This window comes from Rattus rattus, chromosome 2 (assembly GCF_011064425.1).
Source record: "Rattus rattus isolate New Zealand chromosome 2, Rrattus_CSIRO_v1, whole genome shotgun sequence".
Classification (NCBI taxonomy): domain Eukaryota; kingdom Metazoa; phylum Chordata; class Mammalia; order Rodentia; family Muridae; genus Rattus; species Rattus rattus.
Genome location: NC_046155.1, coordinates 105,739,573 through 105,759,940, shown reverse-complemented (window position 1 = coordinate 105,759,940; position 20,368 = coordinate 105,739,573). Strand labels below are relative to the sequence as shown.

At 43.6% G+C, this 20,368-nt stretch overlaps 1 protein-coding gene across 1 annotated transcript in view; it reads right to left on the bottom strand.

The window, feature by feature from the left end:
• Positions 1-20,368, bottom strand: part of Ppfibp2 (PPFIA binding protein 2) — a 149,196-nt gene that overhangs the window by 92,975 nt on the left and 35,853 nt on the right. The window contains exon 2 of the mRNA XM_032893203.1: positions 14,910-15,009. Within this exon, the coding sequence (XP_032749094.1) occupies positions 14,910-14,973 (64 nt within the window). The 5' untranslated portion in view covers positions 14,974-15,009. The remainder of the gene's footprint in view (positions 1-14,909; positions 15,010-20,368) is intronic.

Genomic DNA, 20,368 nt, shown 5'->3' with positions numbered 1-20,368 from the left:
TTGCTGTATATGGCTTTTACTATGTTTAGGTATGGGCCTTGGATTCCTATTCTTTCCAGGACTTTTATCATGAAGGGGTGTTGAATTTTGTCAAATGCTTTCTCAGCATCTAATGAAATGATTATGTGGTTTTGTTCTTTCAGTTTGTTTATATAATGGATCACGTTGATGGTTTTCCGTATATTAAACCATCCCTGCATGCCTGGGATGAAGCCTACTTGATCATGGTGGATGATTGTTTTGATGTGCTCTTGGATTCGGTTTGCCAGAATTTTGTTGAGTATTTTTGCGTCGATGTTCATAAGGGAAATTGGTCTGAAGTTCTCTTTCTTTGTTGGGTCTTTGTGTGGTTTAGGTATAAGAGTAATTGTGGCTTCATAGAAGGAGTTCGGTAGTGCTCCATCTGTTTCAATTTTGTGGAATAGTTTGAATAATATTGGTACGAGGTCTTCTATGAAGGTCTGATAGAATTCTGCACTAAACCCGTCTGGACCTGGGCTCTTTTTGGTTGGGAGACCTTTAATGACTGCTTCTATTTCCTTAGGAGTTATGGGGTTGTTTAACTGGTTTATCTGTTCCTGATTTAACTTCAGTACCTGGTATCTGTCTAGGAAATTGTCCATTTCCTGCAGATTTTCAAGTTTTGTTGAATATAGGCTTTTATAGTAAGATCTGATGATTTTTTGAATTTCCTCTGAATCTGTAGTTATGTCTCCCTTTTCATTTCTGATTTTGTTAATTTGGACACACTCTCTGTGTCCTCTCGTTAGTCTGGCTAAGGGTTTATCTATCTTGTTGATTTTCTCAAAGAACCAACTTTTGGTTCTGTTGATTCTTTCTATGGTCCTTTTGTTTCTACTTGGTTGATTTCAGCTCTGAGTTTGATTATTTCCTGCCTTCTACTCCTCCTGGGTGTATTTGCTTCTTTTTTGTTCTAGAGCTTTTAGGGTGTGCTGTCAAGCTGCTGACATATGCTCTTTCCTGTTTCTTTCTGCAGGCACTCAGCTATGAGTTTTCCTCTTAGCACAGCTTTCATCATGTCCCATAAGTTTGGGTATGTTGTACCTTCATTTTCATTAAATTCTAAAAAGTTTTTAATTTCTTTCTTTATTTCTTCCTTGACCAGGTTATCATTGAGTAGAGCATTGTTCAATTTCCACGTATATGTGGGCATTCTTCCCTTATTGTTATTGAAGACCAGCTTTAGGCCGTGGTGGTCCGATAGCTTACGCATGGGATTATTTCTATCTTTCTGTACCTGTTGAGGCCCGTTTTTTGACCAATTATATGGTCAATTTTGGAGAAAGTACCATGAGGAGCTGAGAAGAAGGTATATCCTTTTGCATTAGGGTAGAACGTTCTATAAATATCCGTTAAGTCCATTTGGCTCATGACTTCTCTTAGTCTGTCTACGTCTCTGTTTAATTTCTGTTTCCATGATCTGTCCATTGATGAGAGTGGGGTGTTGAAGCCCCTACTATTATTGTGTGAGGTGCAATATGTGTTTTGAGCTTTAGTAAGGTTTCTTTTACGTATGTAGGTGCCCTTGTATTTGGGGCATAGATATTTAGGATTGAGAGTTCATCTTGGTGGATTTTTCCTTTGATAAATATAAAGTGTCCTTCCTTATCTTTTTTGATGACTTTTAGTTGAAAATTGACTTTATTTGATATTAGAATGGCTACTCCAGCTTGCTTCTTCCGACCATTTGCCTGGAAAGTTGTTTTCCAGCCTTTCACTCTGAGGTAGTGTCTGTCTTTGTCTCTGAGGTGTGTTTCCTGTAGGCAGCAGAATGCAGGGTCCTCGTTGCGTATCCAGTTTGTTAATCTATGTCTTTTTATTGGGGAGTTGAGGCCATTGATGTTGAGAGATATTAAGGAATAGTGATTATTGCTTCCTGTTATATTCATACTTGGATGTATTATGTTTGTGTGCTTTTCTTCTCTTTGTTTTGTTGCCAAAGGCGATTAGTTTCTTGCCTCTTCTTGGGTATAGCTTGCCTCCTTATGTTGGGCTTTACCATTTATTATCCTTTGTGGCGCTGGATTTGTAGAAAGATATTGTGTAAATTTGGTTTTGTCATGGAATATCTTGGTTTCTCCATCTATATTAATTGAGAGTTTTGCAGGATACAGTAGCCTGGGCTGGCATTTGTGTTCTCTTAGGGTCTGAATGACATCAGTCCAGGATCTTCTGGCCTTCATAGTTTCTGGCGAAAAGTCTGGTGTGATTCTGATAGGTCTGCCTTTATATGTTACTTGACCTTTTTCCCTTACTGCTTTTAATATTCTTTCTTTATTTTGTGCGTTTGGTGTTTTGACTATTATGTGACGGGAGGTGTTTCTTTTCTGGTCCAATCTATTTGGAGTTCTGTAGGCTTCTTGTATGCATATGGGTATCTCTTTTTTTAGGTTAGGGAAGTTTTCTTCTATGATTTTGTTGAAGATATGTACTGGTCCTTTGAGCTGGGAGTCTTCACTCTCTTCTATACCTATTATCCTTAGGTTTGATCTTCTCATTGAGTCCTGGATTTCCTGTATGTTTTGGACCAGTAGCTTTTTCCGCTTTACATTATCTTTGACAGTTGAGTCAATGATTTCTATGGAATCTTCTGCTCCTGAGATTCTCTCTTCCATCTCTTGTATTCTGTTGGTAAAGCTTGTATCTACAGCTCCTTGTCTCTTCTTTTGGTTTTCTATATCCAGGGTTGTTTCCATGTGTTCTTTCTTGATTGCTTCTATTTCCATTTTAAATTCCTTCCACTGTTTGATTGTGTTTTCCTGGAATTCTTTCAGGGATTTTTGTGTCTCCTCTCTATGGGCTTCTACTTGTTTATTTATGTTTTCCTGGAATTCTTTCAGGCATTTTTGCGATTCCTCTCTGTAGGCTTCTACTTGTTCTCTAAGGGAGTTCATCATGTCTTTCTTGAAGTCCTCCAGCATCATGGTCAAATATGATTTTGAATCTAGATCTTGCTTTTCTGGTGTGTTTGGACATTCCATGTTTGTTTTGATGGGAGAATTGGGCTCCAATGGTGCCATGTAGTCTTGGTTTCTGTTGCTTGGGTTCCTGCACTTGCCTCTCGCCATCAAATTATCTCTAGTGTTACTTTGTTCTGCTATTTCTGACAGTGGCTAAACTGTCCTATAGGCCTGTGTGTCAGGAGTGCTGTAGACCTGTTTTCCTCTCTTTCAGTCAGTTATGGGGACAGAGTGTTCTGCTTTCGGGCCTGTAGTTTTTCCTTTCTACAGGTTTTCAGCTGTTCTTGTGGACCTGTGCCTTGAGTTCACCAGGCAGGTCACTTGCAGCAGATAAGTTAGTCTTACCTATGGTCCCGAGGCTCAAGTTCGCTCGCGGGGTTCTGCCCACGGGCTCTCCGAGGTGGCAGCAACCAGGAAGATCTGCGCCACCTCTTCTGGGGCCTCCGTGCACCAGGGTTCCAGATGGCCTCGGTGTTTTCCTCTGGAATCAGTAATGTGTGCAGAGAGCAGTCTCTTCTGGTTTTTGCAGGCGTGTCTGCCTCTCTGAAGGTTTAGCTCTCCCTCCCACGGGATTTGGGTGCAGAGAACTGTTTATCCGGTCTGTTTCCTTCAGGTTCGGCGGTGTCTCAGGCAGGGCTCCTGCTGCTCCTGGGCCCTCCCCCACAGGAACCCAGAGGCCTTGTACAGTTTCCTCTTGGGTCAGGGATGTGGGCAGGGGTGGGCAGTGTTGGTGGTCTCTTCCGCTCTGCGGCCTCAGGAGTGCCCACCTGACCAGGCGGTAAGGTATCTCTCCCACGGGTTCTGGGAGCAGAGAGCTGCTGCGGGCCGGGATCCGAGGGTGTGGGACTTCCCAGAACTGGTATATTTTCAAACAATCTCAGAAACCTGTGGCCGGGTCACATGATCTGCTGGAAAGCATGCAAAGCCTGAGGGGATCTCCTGGCAGGCTGACAGACAGACAGACCAGCAGGATCTCCTTACCCACAATGAACAAACAGAAAAGCTGAAACGGGCCCCAACTCAGAGACACGCTTGAAGGAGAATTAAAACCCCGGGGAATGGAAACCAAAGTGAATGGTGAAATAAGTTCACACTGATTCTAGAGCAGCTCAGGCACAGATCCAGAGGAAAGACCGACCCCTCACTGGAGCTGGGCCTACGTGCCTGGTGAGAGCAGTTACACTGAGTGGAAGTCTCTAGAAACAATAGCCATAAATATTATCTGTTCATTCAGAGGGCTCTGAGAATATTCACCCATGGCAGAAAAACTTGCAGGGCCCCAAGCATGTCTGTATAGCCATACATACCCACAACACTGTGAAAAATGCAAAACACAGGTCTCTGCACACCACAAGTGCAGATCAAAGGCCTATTTTGCATTCTTTCCTAAAAACTCCAAACAGAAATCAGTACACAGCACACACAATGGTCCAGAGTGGACAACAGCTACAGCTAAACATTACAGAGGCACAGTCTCTCAGAGGGCTCAGCTCCCATCACACAAGTTCCCTCCAGATGACCACCTCCTACACAAAATTACAACCACAAATCAAAATCAAAAACCATGCACAACAAATAAGAGAATGTGTGCCTTAATCCTAGGCTTAACAGAACAAGACAACAGATTAACAACGCATGTGCCTTTGATAAGGCAAGGGCTCTCCCCCTAAATTATTTCTCAGAAAAAGGTGATTCAACTTACATTTAAGTGCTAAAAACAAGTTTCTCTCTCTGGGAACACACATTATCTCGTATAGCAAAGCACTGTTTAGGGAGTCTAAGTCAGTACAAAGGTTTGTAACTTTTGATGCTTACAGAAACCACAGGAGGGAGTTTTGCCAACTACATATGCAGAGGGGCCACTTCAGAGAACGGAATTCAATCGGTCTCAGATGGGATCTCGGGTGAGGAAAAGGGTTCCAGGCATTCTAAGATGAAGCCAAAGTGGAGACCATTGCATTAGAAGGTCACTCAACCAATGCTGGCTTCTGATGCGTCCAGAAGAAAACATCTACCCAAGAAGTTTTATTTTAAGAAGCAAAACACGAACTTAGTATATAATAATTTTGTTTAATTTATTTAATTTAATGTTCAAATAATTGTTCAGGATAAGACAAAAACAGATGTACGAGACTTTGTTAATAGTGCTTAATGACAAATTTTTATTAGTGTCTATTAACTATAAATAATGAATGTCATGACATTGTGTACTATACATCAGAATAGGTACTTTGATCAAACTAAGAAACAGCTAAAGAAAGATATAAAAAATTATCAATAATCCTATAAGAAACCAAAATCCTATAACAATCATCAATAATTCTATAAAGAAATTGTATTACTGTTCTACTCTTTTTGACAGAAAAAAGAGCAAGCTAAATGCTCTCACAAGTTCTATCAGACAATTCCAAGCTAAGCCTAACAGACAAGAGTAACAGACTATTTAGTCTAGCCTAGGAAAGAGGAACTCACTTCGTAAGGACAGAGTGCAGGGACAAGTTTTACAGAAAATGGTGAATGGTGCCTTCTCACACATCTGTGCAACCCAACCCATGATTACTACAAAAGAAAATTACAGCCTATCTCACTAGTGAGCTCAGATATATAAATCCTATGAGAGAGAGAGAGAGAGAGAGAGAGAGAGAGAGAGAGAGAGAGAAGAAAATCCTATCATATTGTATAAAGATAAGAATCAAGCTCATCTCTCTCAGGAAACGATAAACCAAGCAGACACCACCAGACAGAAAGTGAAACAGATCGGCTGATAAAGAATGTGGAGATCAAGGTCTCCATTCACCAGAGAGTATTTTGTTAAGGCATGCACATGCACATACTATACCAAGCTATATGGGAGGTCCAACAGAAAATCGAGAACTCAGAGGGAGATCATATGGCATGAAGGTTCCCCAACCCTCATCCTTGGGCTGGATGTGGCTCACTGGGTAGTGTGCTACCAAGCCCTAGATATGATCCCCAGCATTAAACTGGATATGGTAGCACGTGCCTATAATTCTAGCACTACAGAAGCAGAGGCAGGAGTATCCTCAACCACAGTAAGAGTTCAAAGCCAACCCAGGAGATACATTACTATCTACAAAATAAACAAACATGCAAACCTAATCCTAACATGCAAATACTGAAATGTGAGATCCTGAAGGGATAATTAGGAGCCAGGTGTGTTCTAATATGCCTGGGATGCCACACTTACAGAGCTGTGGCAAGACAATCGTAATCTTGAGTTCAGCCTGGGAAAGTGAGACCTCCTCTCCAGAAAAGGTAAGGAGGACGGAAGAAAAAAAGGGGGTGAGGGTGTGACAGAGAGAGGAAGGGAACCTTAAGGGAAGAATGAAGAAAGAGGAGAAAGAATGAAAAGGAAATAAAGAGGAAAAGCAAAAGAAAGGGAAGGAGATGTCAAGGGGAAAGGGGGAGGGGAGAACAGAAGGAAAAAGCAATTAAATGTGTGAGGATTCCGCCTCCAGGAATAGACTGAGGGTTTCTGAGAAAATGGGCCAGTTATGTCTGGGGTGGGTTCCTAATAAAAGCATGAGCTCTGCCCTCATTCCTTCCCCTCTTAGGGAAGTTCTTGTCTTCTGCCGTCTACCCTGGGAAGACACAAATGCTGTCCCTTATCAGATACAACAGCAGTGGTTCTGAACCTTCCTAATGCTGCAACTCTTGAACAGCGTTCCTCATGGTGTGATGACCCCCATCATAAAATTATTTTCATTTTTTTCTTCATAACTGTAATTTTGCTACTGTTATGAATTATAACATAAATATCTGTGTGTCCTGATAATCTTGGTTAAGTGAAAGGGTCGTTGGAGCCTCAAATAAGTCACAACCCAAAAGTTGAAAGCCTTCATACTGGAATTTTCTGACTGTATTTGGAACAGCGAGAAATTTCTTTTCTTTTTAAGTCACCCAGTCTCAAGTGCTCTGTTACAGCAGTACAAGATGGACTAAAACATTCCTATTTTAGTATTTCCACGGGGGAAAAAGGTAGATTTTACTAGTGCCACATTGACACTTCCCCACCAAAAACCACCCACCCCCATCCCAAAAAAAAAGAATCTTTCTTCTTACTAGATAAAAGAATTGACTGTTTTTGTCCACTGCCAGCCATCTTCTGGATGCTGGTACTATCCTTGGGGAAAGCTGAGATCAGTCTACCTCTGCAGAGTGAAGTTACAACCAGAGGCTAAGTTCAATTTGTGTTTGAGGGAGGTGGGGGTGCATGATGGACAATGTTTATGATCCTAATCATGGCTTCAGGTCAACCCAACTTCTCAAGTCAGTAATATAGCAGAACTACTGTTGTCCTCTCCATCCATATAAACTGTTCACTCCACCTGACCATGTCTACATTCTAGTTGCCAACACCTGTCAATGTGTCACCTCACATGGATCAAGACCTTTGCAGGTGCAATTGAGGTCACTCAGAAGACGTTTAGAGAGTTGAGATTAGCCATTCATTGGTCTAAAGAAGGAGAAAGGGTCATGCCCTAAGGAATGCCACAGAACTCCGATGGCCATTGGGCAGACATATGAAGCTGAGTACACAGAGGAAAAACTCCTGAGATACCTGTAGATACAAAGTTCATATACCTTCCAAAGCCATGGAACTGAAGGGAAGCTTTGAAGCTCACAACGTCTGTGGTAAAAGCAACTGTGTTAGTGTTTGTCCTATAAGTCACTGCCAAATTCTCTGTGGGATATTGTCTAAATGTTTTGTTTTACAAGTTTAATGTGTAAACTTAATTATATGTATGTAGGTTTGAGTATGTGAGAATTTGTGTATATGGGTGCAGTGTCTGCAGCAACCAGAAGGGGGCAGTAGCTGCTTAAGGAGCTGTTAGTGTAACTTGGGTGCTGGGAACTGAAGTCAGGTCCACTGTAAGAGCAGTGCACTCTCAACAGCTGAGCTTTTGCTTAGCCCCCTACAATCTGACCTGTGGTGGGCCACCTGAGGGAAGGGGACATGCCTTTAAGACTGAGCAACGGTGAAAATGAATGGGAGATCTCTGTGTAAGGCCAGGATACAGAAGTAAACAACCTCAGCCAATCAATTTTAAACCAGCATTAAAACTTGGTTCTAGAACCAGAATAAGAATACACAAACAATCCAGTATTTATGTAAGATGCTTATAATTCCAGGGCCCAAAGCACACCATCTCGGGGCTGAGGCAGTAGCTCAGCTGTGGAGTGCTTGACCAGCATACACGAGAGCATGGCTTCAATCTTTAGCACCACATAAAAATAGATGACTAAAAAGGCAACCACCTTAGGGCTGCTGAGATCACCAAGCACAGAGAAAGTGAAAATAACTACACTTACAAGTTAACATAACAGGAAATCCCTACATTAACGACTAGAAAAACATGTGTGCCTGTGAACCCACACAGAACATTAGAGAATGGCAGCAGAGGTCTAGGCCATCCACCACACAAGTATCAGCAGTAACTGCCACGTCATTAGAGTAAGTGCCACAGGTTACTGCAACCAAATGCAACGTAGACATCAATTTAAAATACACATGATTGTTTCTGTTTTAAGGTGAGATTCTGAAGGAGAAGAGAAACATCTAAGAAAGTAAGAAAATGAACAGATATCAAAGAAATTAAATCCAAATAGAAAAGTATAGGTATATAACAAAGCACACACACACACACACACACACACACACACACACACACACACACACGCAGCAACTGACTGATAAAACCCAAAGCAGCAAGTTCAGAGTAGTAACCAAAAGATCATCCCTAGCAAGAATGATTCAAAGTAAAGAAGGCACAGATAATATAATGAATAACAACGGAGCCTGGAGAGACGCCTCAGTCAGTCAAGTGCTTGCTGTGCATAAGGAAGGGCCTGAATCCCAGCCTCAGCATATATATCAAATCATTCATCAGGGAGGCAGAGGCAGGAGGACCCCTGGGGCTTGCTAGCCAGCCAGCCCCGCCAATCAGCAAGCCCAAGGACCCAGTAAGGGACCTCATCTCAAAAAACAAGGTGGGGGCTAAGGACCTGGTTCAATTGGTAAAATGCTGGCCATGCAAGAATGAGGGCCTGAGTTTGGATCCCCAGAAGCCACAGAAATAGTCAAAGAGGTGGTCATACCTGTAATTTGGAAGAGACAAAAGGAACTTGGAGACTTGCCCCAGCTAGTCCAGTCAGTTTCGGGCTTAGTGAGAGACCATGCCTCAAAAATTAAGCTTGAGAGCAACAGAGACACTGATGCCATGCTGTTCGTTATATAAATGTGGACATGCATATATCTGTACACACTCACACACACAAACAAATGATTTTTAAAGTTTTAGGGGTATGTATGAGTGCGTGTATATACTTATTTTATTTAGAGACAATATCTTATGTCTGGCCTCAAACTCACAATCCTCCTGCCTCAGCTTCTTGTGTACTAGGGTTGGACATGTGCTGCCATATATCAGGATTATAAATTTCTTCTGAATACAGCTGTTACAAGGCTCTCAACTTAAATCCTGGATGGGAAAGAGGCAGTGGAGGCTGTGTGCTGTTAGTAATGACTGGCTACACCGATGCACTGCAGAAGAGCCAACGAGACCAGCTAATGAATACTGGGATGACAGCTACATCCTCAGCCACAAACCCCATGGCTGGTATTCAAGGGCCACAGGAACCATCCCAGCCTTGACTAGAACTTTTCCACCCCTGTGAAATCTTAATTTCTTCCTTCATTGAAAGCCAGACACTAATCAGGGCTGGCAAAAGTTCAAGAAGGTGGGACCAATTTCTTAGTTGTCCTAAAGCAGTCTTTAACTCTTATCAGTAAGTACAGCTTACAGATGGTTGCATGGGTGACTTTCTGCCAAAGCAAAGAGGAATAAGTGGACCCCTGTGTCCTGACCATGGGGCTCTGGTCCTATGCCAAGAGGGGCCTGACGGAACAGCCACTGGACTGTGTATCCACACAGTGAAGCCCTATGTAAGCTCAGCATGCATATCGGCTGTTCTGTGTCATCCACTGGGATGTAATTAGGCAACACATGGCTGGATTTCAACCGTCAACAGCACAATTCAATTACGGTATTATCTGCAGATGGATTCATGGGGACTAAGGAGAAGAAGGAAAATTGGCTGGAAGGTTAACATCCCACTGCAGGCTCCAACAATGGTCTTTGTATTGGAAACAAATCATTACTGATCCAGGTCCAAGGGTTTTTAACAGTTACCTCTTCAAAAAAAAAAAAAAAAAAAAAAAAAAAAAACAGTTACCTCTTCTCAACTTTCTCCCACAAACATGTAGGATTCCATCAATAACTATGGTGGACCCACTCAGATTCAAGAACTCATGTGTATGTGATTAACCTCCTGGTTTTGCTTATGGGCATTTCTGCATTCACAAAACCAATTTACATCTTGTAAGGCCCCCACTCCCACCCCAGCCAGTGATCACGTGGAGATGAACGTCATCACACTGAGGCCCTGTAGGGGGTGGGGGTGGGCATACTTGCCAGGGGGGCAAACTTGTCCAGTAGGACAGTACAACTGTCCTCATCACATTTAACAATGGCAATTATCAGTATTATTTCCATTAACTGAACAGCATTGTTCCTTTTGATGGTGAAAGTAACATTAATATTAGTATCAATGAAGCAGAGATATAGACCAACTAAGTACTTACTAAATTCCGGGTACTAAGTCCCTGATCATTAATCTACGCCTCACAATAATAGGAGAAAGACAGCATTGATACCACTATTTCATTTACAAAGAAACTGAGCTGAGGAAGGACCACACAGCTGCCAAAGACAGCACAGAGAAAGTAACTGGCTGAAGTGGAATGGAAACCCCAACGGCTTAGCTCCAAAGCCACAGGCACAATTACACACGTTCTGAGCTCTTCGTTCCAAGTAGTCTTAGCCTTCTTGAAAATGAAGCTGGCATTAGAGACCTTGAGGGAAGATGTCCCTCTTCACTAAGAATGTCACAGGGGTTCACGCATGCCTTCAGACTAAGAAACTCAAAGCTGAATTGAATCAAAGGCTGGGGTCAGCTCATTACAACTAAGAAACTGTTCACAGGATTTAGCAACTACTGGGTCTTCAAAAATAGTGATGTGATATTGTTCAAAAATAAACTCATCCAAGCCAGGTGGGGATGGCACATGCCTTTAGTCCCAGCACTCTGAAGGCTGAGGCAAGAGGATCTCTGAGTTCCAAGTCAGCCTGGTCTACAGAACGCATTCCAGGACAGCCAGGGGTACAAAGAGAAACCTTGTCCTGAAAAACAGTGAATACATGCATGCATACAGACATACATAAATGCATAAATAAAATACACACATACACGCTCACTCATCCAAACATCCAAGTAGAGAAAATAAGAGTGAGAATCAGTATGATGGCAGAGAGAAGACACAAACAGAACCAGTATCTTACTTCTACCCAAAGAAAGGATAACGTAGCCACAGAAGCAAATAAAATATGGACATGACAGATGTTTACTAAATAGCTATCGTGTGTTGCAGACTGATGGAGAGATGCGGTGGTACAGCCTTTGTCCTCTTAGAACTGACATTGTTTCAATAAAAGAGCAATATGAATGTAACAGGCAATGATACATGTGCTGTAAAGGAATATAAATAAGGCAGGTGAGAAGGCTCCATTCAGTGTGCTTGCTTCCTCCTGCTTCCTGATTTCCCATACAGGCATCCCTAAAACAACAGAGCCTCTGAAACAGTCCTCGCTGACACTGACAGATTGTTTAACTGGATCCTCAAAAGGCCTTGTCTCGCCTCAGTATTCCAGGTGAGAATCTGGCACAGGGATGGAGGGAAGTGGCTTAGGCATAGCCTGTACAGAACATAGGAAACTCGGTTCCTCACTTTCCGGGACATGCTATTCCACGGCCCTCCATCCTTGAAGGGTTTCTTGGTTTCTTGGTTTCTGTCTGGAACAGCTGTGAGAGTTTTGTAGGAAGAAAACCTTAAGCCCTTCTCGGCAGGTGGGTAGGGAGGAGGAACTGTATGCAGACTACTTGATTTGGATCCTAGATCAGTTTCCTTATATTTCAATGGAACTAAGAACAGCTTCTATGTAAGGAGGGTGATGGTACCCACGCAAAGTGTTTACAGCAGTTTTGGCATTACAGTAAGTGCTATAAAATAAATGCTAACTCTGTTTGTCAAGACCAGGGGCTTACTAAACTGCCCAAGCTGGTCTGAAACTTGTAGTGACACTCCTGCCTCAGCTTTTCAAATGCTGAGATTAAAGGTTATCTGGTTAAAATGTAAGTTCCTGGTAAATTAAAGAGGGACAGAAAACCTTTGCCATGCTGAGTCTGATTCTCCCAATCCACAGTCAGCTTCTCACAATCACATCCTGTTCCACTTGTGGTGTCTGATATAGAAGGTGTGTGTGTTCATCCCTGGACTCATCCAGCCTCTATAAGACTGACATATAGTCCTGATTGGTTTCTGCATTTTTGGTTGCCCCCTTAAAGACTGTCTCACCCACAGAGTGTCAGAGTAAGTTGGAGAATGTGACTGAAGTCACATTCCTCCTTGCATACCAATGGCTGAAGTTCTCCCTATACCGGCCAATGTTATGATATGATTTGTCTCCTCTGTCTTGTCCCTTTTCCTTCCCTGGATCATCAGTTTTTAGTTATGTACACTGGTTCTCTCTAGCCCCTGGCATGTTCTGTCTCCTGTCCTGGAAAGCTGATCTCCAGATCACCTCAGATTTCCAATGAAAGGTCTCCAGATCAAAAAGCCTAGCTTTCCTTGTTCAGGATTCTCATATCATCCAGTCCTGGTGACCTGCTTATCTTTCTTTTTTGAGTGTGTGTGTGTGTGTGTGTGTGTGTGTGTGTGTGTGTGTGTTTATGTATGCACTTGTATGTGTGTGTATTGTATATGTATGTGTTGTCAAGTGTGTGTGTTTGTGTAAAAGTGTATATGTGTGTATATGTGTGCATATATGTATTTCTGTGTATTTATGTCATTGTCTGTGTATACAAGTATGTGTGTATGTGTGTGTTTCCAGAGAACAATCTTTGTCACTGTTCCTTTGATGCTGTTTCCCTGATGTTTTGGCCTGGAAGTCACTGATTAGACTAGAATGCCTGCTAGTAAGCCCTAGGGATCCTCCTATCTCTGCTTCTCTAATGCTGGAGTTAATAAACAAGAACCACCATGCTTGGCTATTTTACCATGGTTCTGGGATTGAACTGTGGTCTGTCTGCACAAGGCTACCTCCTTTAGGAAACAGCCTAGACATACCATCAAGGTATCAGTTCTTGTTCTTTTGAGCAAGGATGGAGATTAATGCAGGGCCTTATAATGCTCGACAAGTGCTCCACTCTTTAGCTACACCTCTGATGATTCATCAGAATTCCAGCCACAATCCCGACAAGTTTTCTTCTGTGTTTGGCAAACTTATTTTGAAGGGGAGATCGACAGGAGGTTGGGAAAGGAGCCAGAGCTCAACACTCAAGCTGGCCAACAAACACGGTGGTAATTAACCAAGTTCCATACTAAGACAAGATCTGACTTTCAGGCTTACTATAGAGCTACAGTAATTAACATGCTATAACACTGGTAAAAGAACCAAACCGAAACCTCAAAAATAGACCTACATAATAATTGCAGTCAAGAATTTTGGACAAAGAAACAGAAGCAACACAGCAGAGAAATAGTAATCATCTCATTCATCCTCCATGAATCCTGTCAGAGAATCAGTTCTCGGGCCAGGGCTCAAATGGACTGACCTGTCAGCCTCAGTCCAACCCTGTGGCTTTTCTCTCAGTACAGGTGAGAACTTCTAGATCAGGATTTTTAAGTGCAGTGCTTGGAAACCCACTCTCAGGATGGTGTCTTCTCAGTAAGTTATCATAGAACCTAAGTTAGAACAAGACATCCCAAACCGTGGAGACTTGGGAAAACGGGGCATTGCTCATCGCCTCTCAAGAACACCTCTGCTGATGGAGAAACCGAGAGCCTGCCAGATGACAGCTCGGGTGAGTTCCAGTGGAGCCTGTAACATGAGGAAGCTCAGGATACAGCCTCCCTCACCCTAGGCTCCAACTCCCAGGGCCCTTGGTGACTCAGATGTATTTCTGCAATAGGAAGAAGCAAGCGGCAGGAAAGAAGAGGTATCAGATGCAGTGCGCACTTCCCACAGTCAAGCCCCACTCAACCTTGCTCCGTCTCTTCCGGTGACTATCTAGCCCACACAGTGGGGAGCAGAGGGCAGAGGCAGCATTCTCTGTCTGCAGAGAGGAGCACTGGAATGTGTCTGGTAAGGACAGAAAGAAAACCTGGGGCCCTCTCGTAAGACTTGAAATAACAGCCTGTTACAAGACTAGCTTCCTCATCAATCAGTCAATCAGCCAGATAGCACACGGGTAGTCTTCCTCAAGTGTCCACAATTATATTGTAGCCTTTCTAAAGAAAGTCCCCACTGACTAATGCAAACATTAAAAGCAAACACTTGGGGTGAATTTTAAAAACGATAGGAAAAGAATGCTGTAATCATGGTCTGAACCAAAACTGCCTGCCATGTCCTCCACACAGTGGATGACAGCTAGGGAAATGAGCAGACGCTGATTAGGGAAGAGTCGGCTCAATTTCAAGCTTCAGTTCCACAGTAATAAGCCACGATGCGCTCTGAAAATTTTACAACAGAATCAATCTCATTGCACCCAAACTGCCACAAAGCCAGAATCCAAACTCTCTACAGAGCTCTACTCAGGCACTGGTATGCCCACCTGGGTCAAATTATCATACCAGTGAAGAGAGTTCCATAAGAAAGAGAGAAGGGGGCATGTATGTTAAACTACTTAAATGTTAGTCTAACAGAGTGCTTTCTCTATGCCAACAAAAGAAAATGGGTTCAGAGACGTGGGCAGGGATAGGACATTAGTCCTAGGGACTCAGCTCACCTGCGATGATCCCATCCATCTGCTCCAAGGCAGCTTCCAGCATATGACTCGCGTCAGAAGTCATGGCGCCTTTTATCTGCTTAGTCTCCTCCTGCTGCTACTGAAAATTCAAATACAGAACAAAGGAGAAATTGCAGAAGTTAGGTGTTATACATACAAGACCACGAAAGTGCTTTAGATCCCCCAATATATATTTCCCAGTGTTTAAAAAAAAAAAAAGTAGTTTTTCTGAGGTATAATTGATAAACGAAGAATTGAGTACATTTCACGTGTTCTGTCTGCTGAGTCTGGACACAAAGACCTCACGACACCATGATTACAACAATGGTAGTCGGTATAGCGACTTTAAAGGTCCGGTCATTTGTTTTGGTGCTAAGTGCAGTGAATGAGACAGCTACTTTTCCCACAGATGCTTAAGCTGGAACACTATTTCACTGCACATACAACATACCTTCATTAGGCGTCCAGGCCAGGGCCATCGAGATAGCTCAGCAGTTAAAAGCACTGCCTGCTCTTCCACAGGACCTGGGTTTGGTTCCCAGCACCAACATGGCAGCTTAAAACTATCTGTAACTTCTCTGCAGGCCCAGCACGCATGGAGCGCACAGACATACGTGCAAGCAAAACACCCACACACATAAAATAAAAATAAATAAAATCTTTGTTGCTTGTTTTTAATTCCAGGCCAGGGCCAGCAAGTTAGCTTAGCAGGGAAAGAGATTGCTACACAAACCCAATAACCTTAGTTCAATCCCCAGGACCATGTAGAGGTGGAAGGAGAGAATGGAGCCAAAAGTTTTCCTCTGACCTCCACACATATGCTGTGGCATACATACAAAATAATAATGGTAATGGGGGTGGGGAAGGAGAAAAATCCTAGAGGTATTTAGTTTCCATTTTCTCCATAGCCTCACCCTCCTGGTAAGAGTACTCTTTCGCCATGAATCTTAAGCATTCAAGTTTGTTATAACAAAGAGCTACCAGTTTACCCAGAACCTCCTATGGCAGCAAGAGTTGTTACAGCTCTCTGTGCTGACAGTCACAGCCCCAGAAGCTCTAACAACCACTGGGGAAAGCCCTACTGTTTTGTACCATATGTGCCTCTTACCTACATACAGTCTTCCCTTGGATGTGTGTGGTCCTGAATGAAATGCTGTCACTGTGACTTTCCTTTCTTTACCCTACCCAGGAATGTCACGTTTACAAAGACAGAGAGAATGCTGACCCCAAAACACTGACACTATCCTACCTGCTTATCAAACAGCAATCTAGGCTAAATCCCAGGCTCTCCAACTCAAGAATATCTCCTAGGCTGTACAGTCCAGCCACTTCAAATGTTCAATCTCTTTTCTTAGGGCCCATGACTAAGGATGACAGACTTCCCTTATTCCCATCCTCCCCATCCATGACAACTACTACTATCTCTGGATAATTCTGCCTCTTAGACAGGCACTAAGGCTAAGCTGCCTTCTTGTTGCCTCCTCTCATGTGTCCTGCTTCTCACCTCCCTGGATCTTACAGGTAAGAGGAGGTCTTACAACAGCATTTGTCATCCTAAGAAGATACTGAGCTCATGTCTGTAAGCTGGGAGCAGAGTCATTGTTTGTTTGCTCATTCAGCAAAGCCTACGCATGTACCTAATGTGCATCAGTACTTGAAATGACCCAGGCACGGTTCCCACGCCAGAGCATGAAGCAGATGGTTCTGAAGGGCTCTGCTTGCTCCCCCTGAGATTCGAAACCCCTGGAGGAAATTAGGCACAACACAGGAGATAGAAGAGTTAAGGAATTTAAGACCACAGAGAACTAGGCTTTGTCCAAGCCCCAGATGTACCATTTACTATTTATTTACTATGTGATCACTGAGACTTAAGAGTTTCCTCAACTGCAAACTGAGGACAAGAGCATCTAACCCACATGATTGGTGTCAGGACGAGAAGGTGAGTGAAGTCACACTGAGTACTCCTTGCATACAGTAAGGTCTGGTTTTGCTGTTTTTCCTTTAAAGTCGGGAAATACCTCTAGACATATCTTTGCCAGACCAGTTCACAGGACAAGATCTGAAGCTAAACTGCTGGGGGCCATGGAGGAAGAAGCCAGCTACACTCAGAGGCTGGTTTCCTTGCAGGAGAAGATGACAAAGTAAGGTCATTCTCCACATGAAGGAAAAACGATATTCCATGACACCAAGGGGCCAAGGAAGGCTCAGGCGCAAGGGCATTTAGCTATGGGCTAGGTAGGGAGGGGGATCTGTCTTGAGTCAAGAACCACTGCACAGCAAGAAGTCACTCACAGCAGGGAGCATGGGACCTAACTAGTACTTCAAGGTCCTAGTAGGGGCCATAGATTCGGTAACAAGGGCCATAATCCCCATGAAACAGGAAAGTGGTCTAGGCTGTCCCCAGAATGTGATATCACTGAAGTCTAAGACAGAAGCAAGCTTGGGTCAGGATAGACAGGTAGCAGGGAAAGAGGAGGTAGCAGAATCAGGCCTTGTTCACCCACAGAGAACCTCAAGTTTGAAATCCTTCCCTCTAGGCTCTAGACCCCATATGAACAACAATGCCACCAACCAGAGCTTCCAGGGACTAAGCCACTACCCAAAGACTATACATGGACTGACCCTGGGTTCCAACCTCATAGGTAGCAATGAATAGCCTAGTAAGGGCACCAGTGGAAGGGGAAGCCCTTGGTCCTGCCAAGACTGAACCCCCAGTGAACGTGATTGTTGGGAGGAGGGTGGTAATGGGGGGAGGATGGGGAGGGGAAGCCAATCTAGAAAGGGAGGGGTAGGGGTTAGGGGAATGTTTGCCCAGAAACCAGGAAGGGAATAACAATCGAAATGTAAATACTCACATTAATAGAAATTAAAAAAAAAAAAAAAAAAAAGAAATCCTTCCCTCTAAAACCATCTCACTGCTCCTAAACAGAAAAATAATTGTATTCTTTCCCATGGCCTTTGGTAACAAGCCTGCCAGGTCAGCTCGGCACTGGTTTGGGGGCAACCAGTCCCCCCAAACACTCTTAGACCATGTCCTCCTCTGTGAATTCCACCTGTCAACCTCTAAACTGCTAAGTTTGCTCCATAGCTTTACTCTCAATCTTAGGTCTCAGCTTCAAAGAACCTTCCCAGAGGGGCCTTCTCTGGTCATTGTAAAGTGTGTGTGTGTGTGTGTGTGTGTGTGTGTGTGTGTGTGTGTGTGTGTGTGTGTATGAGTGTGATGTATATATGTAAAGTACAGATACAATTCCTAAGGATTTTATTTTATCTATGTGTTCACTTCCTATCCTGCCACTTTTCCAATGAAACAAGGGGCTCTGTTAACCCTTAATACCCCTGCTATCTCTGTGCCTTGCAGGGTCCTCATTTACGTGACCCATATTTGTAAAGAAATACTTGTGGAAAAATAGTGAATCCAGGTAGCCATCATCCCCTGAACTTGCCCTCATCCCCTGAACTCTGCCATACTTGGCACTGGGGAGGTATTGATAACCACTCCCATGGGCCACATAGTCCATTGGAAGAGGCAAAACTATGAGCGAATACTTATGGCATACTGTGAGGTGCACAGATAGAGGTGGGTAGGCAGCATCACTGCGGCTTGACAGATGAATGGGAGCATTCTCGGAAGGTAAGGAGGAGAATGTTCCTCCAGGCAGAGGGGGCGGTGCATGAGGCAGGGAGGCATGTAAGGACAGGACACCAGTTGGCTAAGGACAAAATAGTTGATGAGATTATACAGGAGCAACCAGCTACTCTCCGAGTCAAAGCCTTCCACAGACTCCCATAAGTGGGGTCTGGGCAATTTAATAAGGAGCCTGGCAATCACTACTTCATGGCTCTGGATACCAGCGTATAACATAACAAACGATCTTAGATGGAAATGGAGTGTAGGCTTCTAAGGAAAGAGTTCATATATCAGCAGGAAGATAGGCTCCACAGAGTTGAAGTTGGCCAAGGCTGAGACCTCTGACCAGGGTGTAATCTGATGGGGTCAGCTTGCTGTGAGGCAACTCCCAAGAGCTCATGGCATATACCCCACAACAGAGAAGCTTTAGAAGACCAACCTAGAATGTATGCCCAGTGATGAGCTGGTAGTTGACAAATAGCAAGCAGGTAGACCCTGCCTGGACACCCACAGAAGGAGCATGAGTCAAAGGTGCATCCTCGCCATAGCCCAGGAGCTGCAGCAGTGACACGGGGAAGCTCTGGGCAGAGCTGATGAGCTCACTTCTAGACCTGCTGGATTGGAGGACACGTGAGTAATGATGGGTTCCTGCCAGCTGTCACAGAGCAACTGTGAGACATCATGGTGTCAGGTGTATAAGAGTCAATGTGCCACAGAAGCCTCCTCCCCACTGTGTGAACACAGAGAATCTTACTAAATCAGGCTAGCCATTTCCTTTCTGACTGTTAACAGCCATCCCCCCCCCCCCCCCAAGATAAAGATCGTGTTAGCAAAGAATACAAAACAGGGCAACTTTGCCTCAAGAATCTCGGGGTGGGGGGGAGGAAAGCTACTTCTCTTGTACTCATGACATTAATGTATATGGTTTTCCTATGCAAATTTGTTAATTTTCTATGAACTGCAAGGGGTTCTGTTTCAACTTAATCTTAATACTACATACCAGGAGGTCGTCTTAGAATACAAATTGAAGGCTCAGTCCCACAATCTGTCCCCACCCCAGATGCTTGGCCTTTGCGCTGACTAGCTACAAAATAAGGAGTCCACCACCCTTTCCCTATGTTTGATAATATGCTAGATTGGCTCACAAAACTTAATATTGCACAAAGGGTTAAGTGTGGGGTTAAGTATTCTCACCCTTGGGGCTGGAGAGATGGCTCAGTAGTTACGAGCACTTATTGCCCTTTCAGAAACATGGGTTCCAGGTCATCAATGCCTCTTCTGTGCTTGGCAGGCTACTGAATACATATGCACTCAGGCACACACACATATGCATAAAAAATATACCATCTATACACATACATTTAAAGTTATTTTAACCCTTCAGTCTCTCCTAGTTGGTTCCTTGGTCTCTAGCCTTCATTCTCTGGGAGTCACACCATGAGCATAAATTTAAATATGACTGGAAAAGATTTATTATAAATAACAAAAGCTAGTCTATACATTCCTCTAGCCTTAGCAATACATCTAAGAGTCATCCTCAAGAGTTTTGGGAGCATTGTTCTAGGAACAAGGGAAAATGATCACATACATCATTCATCAGACAGCATCAGAGGCAAGTGTGTTACCTCACAACAGGCAATGAGAAGCCCTGTGTCTTCCTTGTCTGCTCTGTTCCTCCCCAAAGGGTGGTGCTGTGTGACAAAACTTTTCCTGGGGAGGTGTAACACATACACATGCACGCATGCACGCATGCACGCACATCTACTCATGCTAGATAGGGAACCCATGACAGAATAAAATGCAGATATCGCCAAAGTTCAACCTGGTGGAT